At 39.5% G+C, this 12,924-nt stretch overlaps 2 protein-coding genes across 4 annotated transcripts in view; one reads left to right on the forward strand and one right to left on the reverse strand.

Moving 5' to 3' along the window:
• The window catches only part of eif4e2 (eukaryotic translation initiation factor 4E family member 2), an 11,167-nt gene extending 11,145 nt beyond the window's left edge, over positions 1 to 22 (forward strand). For both annotated transcript variants that reach the window (XR_001857917.2, XM_017699174.2), the window contains exon 8: positions 1 to 22. This exon is cut by the window's left edge and continues 880 nt beyond it. The gene's annotated coding sequence lies outside the window, so the exon portion shown is untranslated.
• The window catches only part of LOC108428288 (phospholipid scramblase family member 5), a 36,038-nt gene extending 23,500 nt beyond the window's left edge, over positions 1 to 12,538 (reverse strand). The window contains exons 1-8 of one of the 2 annotated variants that reach the window (XM_017699173.2): positions 12,394 to 12,538; positions 11,202 to 11,517; positions 10,250 to 10,324; positions 9,739 to 9,931; positions 4,672 to 4,783; positions 1,774 to 1,873; positions 960 to 1,018; positions 1 to 833 (exon numbers count right to left, since the gene is read on the reverse strand). The exon at positions 1 to 833 is cut by the window's left edge and continues 94 nt beyond it. In XM_017699173.2, coding sequence (XP_017554662.2) covers positions 807 to 833; positions 960 to 1,018; positions 1,774 to 1,873; positions 4,672 to 4,783; positions 9,739 to 9,931; positions 10,250 to 10,324; positions 11,202 to 11,514 — 879 coding nt within the window. In that variant the 5' untranslated portion in view covers positions 11,515 to 11,517; positions 12,394 to 12,538 and the 3' untranslated portion in view covers positions 1 to 806. The remainder of the gene's footprint in view (positions 834 to 959; positions 1,019 to 1,773; positions 1,874 to 4,671; positions 4,784 to 9,738; positions 9,932 to 10,249; positions 10,325 to 11,201; positions 11,518 to 12,393) is intronic. The other variant, XM_037530849.1, reaches the window with a different exon arrangement.
• Positions 12,539 to 12,924: the final 386 nt, after the last annotated feature.

The raw sequence follows: 12,924 nt of genomic DNA on the forward strand, positions 1-12,924 counted from the left end.
TTGAATATGCAGCTGCTGCTAACTGGACTGTGGAGTGAGGTGCTTTTCTTAGAACAGCACTGCTGTGTCTGATCCACTCGTACCAGCACAACACACATTAACATTCCACCATCACGTCAGTGTTACTGCAGTGCTGAGAATGATCCACCGCCCAAATAATACCTGCGCCAGTGGTCCTGAATTGAAGAACAGTGAGAAGGGGGCTAACAAAGTATACAGAAAAACAGATGGACTGCACAGTCTCTAATTGTAGATTTACATCTGTATTCTTATAAGACTCTGCTTGTGCCATATTCTGGTTATCAACCACCATGGGAGAGTGGTCATCTTTTGCTTTTGGGTCAAACATCATCGTCTCTGTTTTCTTATTATTCAAAATGACACTGTATAACAAATCTCTGTATCTCCAAAAGACCTCAGATTCCTCATGACAGTTACACAGTTGAATCTAGATCTTTTGTTTGACAGGTGATTAACTTGATAGCCCTTGTTTCATTTCAAATCTAGCTAAAGTACTGCTCAATTACAGAGGCCTACCAGCAGAAAACATGTCACTAGAGAAACACGGACAGACTGCACTGTATTTTTAGAGGGCAAACATTGACTTGGAAATGTGTGCTTAGGGTTTGTGGGACTACTAAATTTTGCATTAGTTGAGCGCTCTGGCTATGTATTTACAAGGTTTCTCAAGTCAAAGCTATTTTAAGGCAAAAATGTGTGGTTGCTCAGTAACGGTGAGACCTGTCCGCAGATTTTCACAATCCATAGTTTGGGTTTCTTCTTTAATGGCTCCTGTTATCTTTAGTTCAGCTCATTTCGAAAAACATATGATTCTGCAAAGAAAGACCACAGTGCGATTTTTTTTTTTTTTTTTTTTTTTTTTTCTGTTCCCTCAGTGAGCTGACAGCAGTTTTATGTTCATTAGGCAGATTTAAAGCTGATAAAGAGGAGAAACTCACCAGGAGAAATGTAGCAGCAAGTAACAGCACTTTGGTAGTCACACACAGATTCTGAGGCACTGAGAAAGACAGAAGCACAATCAGTAGCTGACTCTAGAAAGAAACACTCTAATCCAGCATTTATAAGGACATCCTTGTTTATTAGAAAGTTCAAGAGATAAAGTGTCGCAGAAACTGTGAACACTGCAGATTATGGATCTTGTTGGTAACCATTTTAATTAGTTTTTCCCAGATATTGCTTTAAAGGGGAATTCCACCAGTTTGTCAAACATTCTACATAATTCAATGGTTAAGATGTAAATAACGTCATTCAGAGTGGTTTGGTGTGAAATGCATAGTTTCAGAGAAACTGACGGTCAGATTTGTTCAAAGTGGTGGTGAGAGGATCCAGACAACTGAAGAGTTAATAATGTCTCCAAAGGCTCGGTCATGTGTTTTTTTTGTTTGTTTGTTTGTTTTTTTTACATAAAATAGTTATGAAAACACATTTTACAGTTTGTTTGTGGTGACGTATGCACAGGATGTTGTAAGACAAAATAGTCTCAAAATAATTTTTTTCCCCTCAGATTTACCACTATTTTACTGTCATCAACCTTACATCTAAAAAATTAGAAAACACATGTAGGTTCAGTGGTTTTTATAGTAATAGTAAATAAATATAGTAAATAAAATGGCTATATTTGTGTTGTAGGCATTGAAACCCCTGGTTCCCATCACCACTGCTGTAAAGGCATCTAATTCAATAAGTTTCTCTACAATAAATCACTCAGTTATGCAAAAATGTAAAAAATGCTGGAATTCCCGTTTAACTTACCATCCAAGCCGAAATGCTCATGATCCATGTTACAGTCCTCACTGTACCCTGGCCACTTTTTCCATACAGTTCCAATGCGCTCACCAATCATGGAGACAACCTTAGGATGAAAAACCAGACCAACTTATTAAACATGCCTGAATCTGCAAGTTTAAATAGACATTTCCTTAAAATCAATGCTTAATGGGTCACACTACATTAAGGGTTGCCAATCAATCATTAAGGATATAATAATCAACTATTTATTTCCCATTATTTAGTTATTAGTTAACATTTACTTAGTAACTAATTAAGTTATCAATTAGTAATTGTTAGTTGATAAGTTTGTCATTAGTTTATGGCTTACTTACTCATTATCTGTGTACTAACTGCTGCTTATTACATTGTTAATGACCTAATAAGCATTTTTATTCATATAAAGAAGTAACATGATAACTTACTGGCACTTTTGTGTTAGTCCCTTTAATTCTCTGTTAATGAACTTTCCATCACCTCCGTATATTCAGTTCCTTCACTTTTCTCACATTGGTTCTTGTTCATTAAAGATGCTTATGGGCACGTCTGATCGTAAGATGAGTGCACACAAATTCACAGATGGTTGTGCTATTCAACTCTTTCATCTTTGGCGTATCTAAACTAACTCATATCTGGCAGCAGTGCAATTAAATGCTGGATGTGGTTAACTAATCAAAACTATTAGCAACATAATATGTTATTGCAAAGATAAGTTAATACTAATGACTAAGTTAATACTAATAACTAAGATAATACTAACTTGTGTGCATGACAGTCTAGTACAAAAGTGAATGTACTTACTTTACATGCACGTTGATATAAACAACTGCTAAAACTATTTCATGTTCAAATTAAAGACGCATTACACTGTGCTTTTTGTTGTCATACACTGCAATGATAAAGCACTATTTTAGGGAATTAATTACACTAAACAATCACTCTACTCTGTTAACAACACAGAGTATTTTGTTTATTTCATATTTAATTTTTTCCCCAGTTGTTGTCATTTAATACTATTAAGACGTGCCCATAAGCATCTTTAATGAACAAGAACCAATGTGAGAAAAGTGAAGGAACTGAATATACGGAGGTGATGGAAAGTTCATTAAAAGAGAAGTAACTTACTGGCACTTTTGTGTTAGTCCCATTATCATATTACTTCTTTATATGAATAAAAACGCTTATTAGGTCATTAACAATGTAATAAGCAGCCGTTAGTACACAGACAATGAGTAAGTAAGCCATAAACTAATGACAAACTTATCAACTAACAATGTACTTCATTACTAATTGGTAAGTGCTTAATCAGTTGCTAAGTAATAGCTAATGCTTAATGAAGAGTTAACTAATAACTAAATAATGGGAAATAAACAGTTGATCATTATATAATTAATGATTGATTGGAGACCCTTAATGTAAAATGTTAATTTTACTTTGTTATTTGTCATGTTATGTTACATATTTTAGCACAGCACATTGCATCCCTCAGTCTCTGTTCAGTAGAATGAACCATTTTGTAACCTTTTAGCCCCTTCTCGTCCCGCTGTGATGAAACAAAACCCCGTCTTAGCATAGCTGCAGACACAGAGGCTAATATACATGCATGATCATTCTTCCTAGCAGTAGCGTTGGTTACCTGCAGTTTCCTTCTGCCAGACAGCAGGGAAAAATCATTTAGAAGAGCCCTCCCTTCACCCACCTGCTACTGTAATTCTTCAAAAAACCCACCTACCTTCCAGATACATCATTAGAGGGGGGTTTACAGTCTTTAAACCATAAAATCTCAGTCTAGAGACTAATGTGGCACAACTGTAGGAGATGAGTACACATGTTTACAACAGCCTTAGTGATAGTCACATTCTTCCTTTTGGCTGGAGTTCCCCTTTAAGAGGAAAAATCTCCTGATGTGCTCATAGATCATAGAGACAATCTGATTTCATCCGAAAAAAACTTCATCTAATCTTCATATAAGACAGTGTAGGTGTGTCCAGCTTTTAACATACAATGAGGGGAAAACAACTATTTAGGCGCTTTTGTTATTTAATGTACTTCCGTACTAGAGCATATATCCACTCAGATTCCAGGTCACACATAATGTGTTTTGACTTTGCACTTATAAATATGAAAAAGTAAGTATGTACAAATATGAAGATGTTTTGTTTTTGTTTTTTTTTGTTAAAAACTAAATAGCTAGGGAAAAAAGTTTTCGGACATCACAAATTAACAACAGAAGCACAAACAACTTGGTGATTACAGTTTTGAGAAGTTTACGGTAAGAAGTAATTATCATTTTGTAGCATTGTGGTTCAGTTTTGGTCTACTCTTCTTGGCAAAGTGTCTTCAATTCTCCAAGCTTCCGAGAATCCCTCTGAACTCTGAACTCACAAATTTCTAACTCCCTCATAAATGATCAATGGGATTCAAATCAGGAGATTGGAGATTCACCTTATTTTTTTATAAACTAGTCCTGAGTCATTTTGGTTGTATGTTTGGGGTCTTTGCTCCACTCCTCTTTGAAACGACTTCTCCCCAAATTCAGTTTCTTGGCTAATGAGATTAAATTCTCCTCTAAAATGTCCCAGTACATCATTCGTGTTTCCTTCCTTGATGTGTAATGTCCCAGTACATTTGCAGAGAAGCCGCCCCATATCATGATGCTCCCACCGCCATACATAACTGTGAGTCAAGTGTTCTTGGTATCATATGTGCAATCCTTCTTTGATGGATGAGCCCAATTATTTCTAGTTGATTCCAAGAACGTATGGAACAGCAGTACAGATGGAAGAGCAAGACTGGGCTCACCATCAGGCTTCTGACCTGAACCTCTTGGCTCAAGAGGTGAATGATGGTGATACATGTGAGCATGGCTTGGAGAAATCTCACCTCAAACTCCTGGTCGGCGAGGCAGCGTACTGAACAGCAGGAGCCTTGTATCCTTACTGTGGAGGACCCTGCAGAGTCGCACACTTCAAAGTATGGTGTGAACATACTCCACCTGGCAGACAGAGGGAGCCATGTACCACACAGAAATGTAAAGAAGATAAAACATTTTTACTGTGTTGTTAGGAGGAAACTTGTACTAAACTGGAGTCTAAGTAGACGATATAAGGTTACTTAACATAAAATATCATAGATAACCTTAAAATTCTGCAGTGCGTTGATGAACCTCCTTACAACTTCGGGAAGCGAGGGTGTTTTCCAAAGGTTATGCACTGTCTTACTATGGCTTCCAGGTTGAAAGATGTTTTATCAAAACGGTGAGCAGCGGGCTCTGAGTTACAGTCTCTCTCGTTTGACTTGTGTGTTTGAGGTGTTACTGAATCAGCAGTGATGCGTATATAAACAGTATTAAAAAGGCAGTGCATACAACGGATTCTAAGTCCTCTATAAAGGCGTCCGCTGCAGCTTGGTGTACACAGCTAAAGATGTATTAACATATTTAAATAAGGATTAAACACTTATTTAAACCCATTTCATCAGCCTCTGAAAATTCTTCAGAAAGAACGCCAAGAATGACCTCCTCCACCACACAGCATTGTTTTTGTTAAATGAACATTTTGCTGTGTTTTGAAGAGCCACATGAAGGCTAGATATGTTTTCACCTGGTCCTTGAAATGTCAGGGGATTAAAACAGCCCCTGTTGATTATTGCAGGTGTTACATTTTTTATATATTACATTCAAGTCTGGCATGACATGGTTTTTTGGAGGTTTTTGATGGCTGCAATTGCACAAGTGATGCTAGAAATGTTTTGTCAGCAATTTTTAATGTTATACAGACTGAAAAAAAGGAACTGCTAAGACTAAGAAATGCACTTTTTTCTTGTTTTGCTATCCTTTCGGACTTCTGTATGATTCCTCTTTCACTTCATTTAATTACACATTACATGTTTAGTCTATCAGCCAAGATTTGTTTGCTAACTCTTTAGTTTTGCACTGGTGCTATGAGGCTAATGTATTTAGAAAATTGCCTAAATCATCACACACCTGCCTCGAAGCACTGTGAGTTGTTGGATGATCTCAAATAGCCTTGTTTATGTCATTACTGACACTGTATGAAATACTTTTATGTACAAAAAAGGACAAAGAGACAAAATTCAGGCTTCAAGATGGCTGCTACTGCTGTCTTTAGCTAGGCTAAGACAAAAAGCTAGGGCTAATTAACATTACCCAGTTCTAGCTCTGTTTCCACAGGCTCTCTGCTTTCATTCATTGCTATCAGTTTTGTGCTCTTTCTATCAAGTGCTAACAAGTTTAACAACCTGTGTTCTCTGTATAGCTTTTCTTTAGTTTCTGGATCAGGGGTAGAGCTAGCTTTTAGAACAGGATGGCCAGGATGAACTGGAAGCTCCAGAGATTTCATTGGGGTGGGACAATGTTAGGAAAAAAGCTAAATAAAATAGCATTGCTTCATTAAAATGACCTAAAATGTTTTCACTCACTACTATGTTACTAAATCTGTCTATAAAATAGTATCTATACCATTATTGTTAAAGGTAAACTCAAAGACTCATTCTTAAGGAAATTGTGTGTTTGAATCGAAAAAATGTGTCACTTTTTTTAGCGTAGAACATTAGGAAAAACATTTCCTGTAGAAAGACCTAGACGTTTTAATTTAGGCTTCTATCGCTACAGGTTATAATGATGAGAAAGCTGTCCAGACAGCATTGTATAAGGTACATAATCAACTGTAAAATAAAGTTAGTTAACATGATAAACAGTTATAGCTGACTAATTAGCTTAGCATACTGTGGCATGCGCCTGCCCCCCAGGCCCCGACGATGACGGCCACTCAGCGGCGACACACCTTGGTGAGGACGCCGGGGTGACAGCCGCGAGTGTGGAGGGATGGAGCGCAAAGCCCGAGCTCCCCCAACGGATGCGAGTCACGAGAGTGACGGCAGGACGAGGAGGACGATGCTGGTGCAGAACACGAGAGGCACCAGAGCAAGGAACGAGTCCCGAGCTCCACCACTTGGGCCCCACCCTGGTTACGCAGCGAGGCCACCTCACTACACCTCACATTCGACCCAGGCGGCTGAGCTGCCAGCTGGGGGCGGTATGAGGAGGGGGACCTGGCGAGCTCTCGTTCCCTCTCGGCTCCGGTGCTCTAAGCGCCTTTAAAAAGAGCTGAGAGGGAACAGAGCGAGAGGGACAAGCAGCAGCAGGAGACAGTGTGGAGAGCTGAAAAGCTCTATTGAAGAAAATACTGAAAAGTCTAGCTGGCTAGCTGAAGCCACTGAAAAGTGGCCAGCATAGTGTTGGTTTTGTTTGGTTTGTGTTCATTTTGTGTGAAATTAAAGTAATGGCTGCAGCAAACGTGAATCCTGCCTCCAGCGTCCTCCTTGAGCCCGGGGTCGCACATGCCGTGCTACACATACCATCCCATGTTTTCATTCTGCAGAGTTAAAAAGATCACTGCATGTTTAATTGCAGCTGCAGTGCTAGCCAGAGAGAGAGAAAGGGAGAGAAAGAGAGTCAGGACTATATGCTGACACAAAAATCTGATTCACAAAGATGGCCTTATCTGACCCTGCAGAACGGCTGGCATTGGAAGAAAGAGGTGAAACAAGGGAGAGAGAGACAAAATGGGCTGGCAGATGAAAGAGCAGAAGGAGGAGAGCATGAAGAAAAGAGTTTTGTCTGAGTTGGCACTCTCACTGAAGCAATGGGAGCTGTTTAAAATGGAGTGATGTAACATGGGGTGAGCAGAAAATCCTCCGTAAGAGCTTTGTTATGTCCTGATGGTGTAACCAGGATTTTATTATGAGGGGGCATGGGATAGTTACACTGCCCAGTCACTTCATTAAGGACACCTCCCTCTTTCTACACTCGTTGTCCATTTTATCAGCTCCACTTACTATACAGGTGCACTTTGTAGTTCTACAGTTACAGGTTGCAGTCCATCTGTTTCTCTCTTTTTTTAGCCCCCTTTTACCCTGTTCTTCAGTGGTCAGGAACCCCACAAAACCACCACAGAGTAGGTATTATTTGGGTGGTCTCAGCACTGCAGTGACTCTAATGTGGTGGTGGCATGTCAGTGTATGTGTTGAGCTGGTATGAGTGGATCAGACACAGCAGTGTTGCTGGAGTTTTTAAACACCTCAGTGTCACTGCTGGACTGAGATTAGTCCACCAACCAAAAATATCCAGCCAACAATGTCCTGTGGGCAGCATCCTGTGACCATTAATGGATAACTAGAGGGTGACCAGCACAAACTGTGCAACAACGGATTTGCATAGATGATTTTACATCTGCAAAGTGAACCAATAAGGTAGGAGTATCTAATAGAGTGGACAGTGAGTGGACACAATGTTTAAAAACTCTAACAGCACTGCTGTATCTAATCCACTTGTACAAGCACAACACACACTAACATACCACCACCACATCAGTGTCACTACAGTGCTGAAAATGATCCAGAACCCAAATAATACTTATTCTGTGGTGGTCCTCTGGGGGTCCTGACCATTGAAGAAAAAGGTAAAAGGGATGGACTACAGTCTGTAATTGCAGAACTACAAAGTGCACCTTTAGGGTAAGTGGAGCTGATAAAATGGACAATAAATGTTCACACAGGGAGGTGTACTTCATGAAGTGGATGATTGGTGTATAAGTTGAGGGGCCTGCTAGCAAGAATTGTGTTCCAAGAGACAAGGCTATAGCAGAAAAAGCAACCAACTTCTAAGACTGAACTTTGGAGGTATAAAACATTTCTACAAATTTCTTTAAAAAAAAAAACAAAAAACCTGTCATTAATGGCCTTTGGCTGGAAATTAACGAAAATAATGAATGGTCTCTGACTTTTGCACAGTACTTCATGCAATCTGAATTAAGTGAGTGCAGCTTAAGTCAGGGTGACCAGATGTCCCAGTTTTCCAGGGACAGGCCACCAAAAACAGGGATTGTCCCTGGAAAACTGGGACATCTGGTCACCCTGACTTAAGCTGCACTCCCTTGTATGCAGTACTGTGCAAAAGTCAGAGACCATTCGTTATCGACCTGATGTCCCAGTTTTCCAGGGGCAATCCCCGTTTTTGTTGGCCTGTCCCTGGAAATGTCTCTGTGTTTAACTGAATTAAATACATGCTAGAAAGTCCTATGAAAGACGTGGCAGCACAGCAGATGGGCAGACATCTTGCGTTGTGCTTATTTTGGCCAACAGAGAGGGCCAGCTGACTAATCACTTCTACCACTTGCTCTCCTGCTTAGGAAAGTGTTGTGTTAAACTCGACAGGAAGCTAGCAAGTGTCAAGTGAGTCCACAACATCACCGCAAATGTCTTTTCAAGACACAACATAACACAGGGATTTAAAGGAGGGATGGGATTACAGGACTTGAATTGTACTACCAAGTGATAAGTAAGTCTTATTTGTATAGGCATACAGTCTACTTGAGTGTAGGCTGCCATGCCTACCATCTTCAAATAGTGCATCACTTTTTCACTCATCCATATATGACAAATGGCATATCCTGACAGCAGCAGCAGAATTGTTTTCTGTAGCTACTCTCTAGTGACTTTTTCCATAGTTTAATATAGCTTCACGCATGGTGACTGATTTTCTGACACAGTTTACAAAATTACTTAGTACCCAATTTTATCAGTCTGTCTTCACCATAGTTTATTACAGTACAACAGTTACAAGGGTCGAAATACATGAACTGGAACAGTCTTTTACTTCATAGATAAACACTTAATGATATATTGACCAACGAGCTGGACGTTTCAAGATCTGTTACTTTAGCTTAAGTTAGTTAAGATTTCCATTTGACTCTGGCATAACCCCAGTGCTGGTGGGCTGGAGTCTTGATTTTCCTGCACACCTGGTTTATCTCTGTCTATTATGGAGTGTCTTAACAGTGTGGAAAACACTGAATAGATAGTTGTGTAACCCAACATACTGAATTTCTATGTGTCCCATGGCCAGTTCTGGGGGGTGTTTAGGGATACCTCTGGTGGACGGTGCCGATGAGCTCCCTCTGAGCCGTGTATGCTCTCATTTCCATCAGACAACAGCCCAGACAGCATGAGTCTGCCCTCAGGGGCCTTTCAAACTGGAAGATGTGCTGGTGGTCTTGGTCGAAACCCTGGAGAGAGCAGGAGCGAGCAGGCCCACAGCACTGCACACACACACATGAGCTCTCTGAGAAAGACAAAGAATGAAATAAGTATGAAAGAATATGGAAGAAAGTAGGCCTCTCTTTCTGTGGGCCTTGTTTTAACATCTCTGTGATTGTTTTAACATCTCTCAGACACCTCCCAACAGAAATAATCTTATTAATGATGATTTTATATACAGTTAGCTTATAACTTTCTCAATTAATGCTTTTCAAATAGTTTAAATAGATCATAACATGATCATTGTAATCACTGTGCATAGTTTTTTTGAACTAATTCGGTAAAATGGTCCATGCTGGTCTTGAAAATGAGCTGGGCTTTTGACGTCCCATCCTGTATTTACCTTCCACAGCCACAAACAGTTGTTCTCTGGTTTCCGTGGTGATGCTGTATGTCCTGCGGTCTATGCACCGGGGACCTGAGACACAAAATGAATAGCAGTGAGAGTTCAGTCAACAATGTATTGTTCTGTGCAAAACAAGCACATCCATCACGTAAAGTCTTCTTACATTCCTTCACACTTCACCTGTTATACACTTATTTCATACGGTTATTGCGTTTTTGGTTTAACATATAAAATAAGTTTGTATTTAAGTATTGATCCCTGCTCTGTCCAAGTAGAAAGACACATAGTTGGATGTTAATATCTTTACTGAAATAAATGATTGTTATTTGAAATACTAAGGTAACAGGAAAGATTGCAAGTTCAATTCAAAATCAAAGTAATCAAAGCAAGTCAGTGATGTAGCAATAGTTCATTTCAGTTTAATTTAACAAGGAACTGAACAGGGTGGGGTGTGCATTCATATCGATTACAGTGCCAGACCAATATTAATGCGTAGTTAACCTTAACTTGGGTGCAGACTGTCAATCCTGCTTTGTTTGCATTGACATTATTATTAGCGATGCATGATGATAACAGAATCATACTGTTTTAATAGATATTTGCTTAAAAAACATATGCTGGCATCAGACGGATGTTTAGATTTGGGAAATATTTAAAACAGTTGCTAATGCAGGTGGATCTAGTTCCACTCTCCTTTGATGGCATTGACAGACACATATCAAATCAAATCAAATTTATTTATATAGCGCTTTTTACAACTGATGTTGTCACAAAGCAGCTTTACAAAAAATCATATCATGAAACATGTTGGCCCAGAATTCCCATATTTGTGCATCCCTAATTATTGTCTACCAACAGAAACCATTTCACGGGGCTGGTTATGTGGAATGATTTATACAGGGATTAAACACAATCTGCCCTGATTACAGACTTGGCCTGCATCTCTCACCTTGGAGCTCAGGTATGGCAGTGATGTGCAGCTGGCGGACTGTTCTCAGAACAGCTAGACCTGCTGGTAATCCTGCAGTGATCCACTGCTCTTCTTTACCCACGCTGTTCATCTCCATTCCCACTGTCCGGATCCCTCCACCATCACTGGACTGGTGGGAAGAGATGTGGCTGTGTCTATGGTCATGTGGGGCGGTAAGCTCCTGCGGGTCTGTGGAGGGTCTCCACCTCCTGCTGAAAGCTCTGAACAGCATCTCAATGTGCTTCTCTCTCTCCAGGACAAATGGCAGAGGCTGAGCTGTTACAGTGGACATAGTCTGAGAGAGAAACATGCCCAGGTGTGCCATGTTAGATTTATTGTTTAAACAATGAATAGGTTTGAATATCTTCTCTGGATCTGAGTCCTGCATTTCACCTGGAAAGACTGCATTTATTGTTAAAAAGGATAAACCGACTAGAGGGCTGTCTATAGAAAAGCAAGCTTTTTGGAACTTGTGAAAAGAGGGATTCAGATCGGCCATTGCAAAAGCATCGGGCAACGTTAAAACAACAAATTGGACTGTGCTTAAATAAAAAAGGAACCACTAGTGTACCAATAACTAGACATCCAACAGGTTGGCAAGGAAAACAACAGCAGTTGCTGACAGAAACACTGAGTGTGTTTACATGCACACCAATGATCCGATCATTATTGGATTTCAGTGATTATCTGAAATAATCACTGTATCCTCTGATTTCTTAGACTGGATTAAGGCCATTATCAGGTTTCTAATAATGAAATTAAGAGAGCTGGATTTTAGCTCAGTAATGGAGTTTTTCAGTGTATGTATACCCAGAGCGCTGTCCTGGAAATGGCAAGCAGCATTTAACACAACACTGTAAAATCTGAAATTCTGATCTATTGGCTCATATTAATCTTTTGATCTCAAATCCAAATGTCCCTAGTATATAGCAAAAATAAAAGACTTTGATTAAAATTGAATAGCTTGTACTTACTGGCCATTTTGACTAGAAAATAAATAACTTACACATATATTAATATATACCAAATATGTACTGAATATGAACATACTAATTCATTTTTGGTCTTTGAGCACTTAAAATGAATGTCGAATCAAGTATTACACCAAGAGTCAAAAGGGAAAATGAGCTTATAAAGCATATAAAAAAGTTGGCTCAGTTGAGACTCTTACCGCACTCGCTGCTCCTCTGTGGGTCTGGCCGATGTGTAAATCTCAGCTGGTTCGGAGTGATTCAGTCATGAGCGTCTAGGAAGTGTCTCTTGCCCTCCTTCTGTTGAACGTGGGTTTCTAGGCAATCCCTGAAGACTGCAGTTTAGCTTATGTGTGAGTGAAAGCACACGAATGTGTACGTACTTTAGTACATGCACTTAAATATCCTTTCCCCCCTCCAGTCCAGGATGTGCTCTTTGTGGGACGCCGCTCAGGCATGTAATTCAGATCCTCCTCGAGGACCTCAATGTGAGCACACGCACAAAAACCACAGATGTCTAGGTTTATTTCATTTTAAAGGAAACGTTCTTTCATTTAATATTTGAAAAAGTAAATAAAATACAATTGTATGAAATAGTTTGAATACCCTCAAATAAAACTCTTGGGGGTTCATTTTTCTACTAATTTCAGTGCACAAATTCTATTAAGTTTAACATATTGGAAAAAATAAATCATAAAATATAAAATGTGCTATAACTTTTGCACAGATCA

Source organism: Pygocentrus nattereri, chromosome 19, assembly GCF_015220715.1.
Source record: "Pygocentrus nattereri isolate fPygNat1 chromosome 19, fPygNat1.pri, whole genome shotgun sequence".
Lineage (NCBI taxonomy): Eukaryota > Metazoa > Chordata > Actinopteri > Characiformes > Serrasalmidae > Pygocentrus > Pygocentrus nattereri.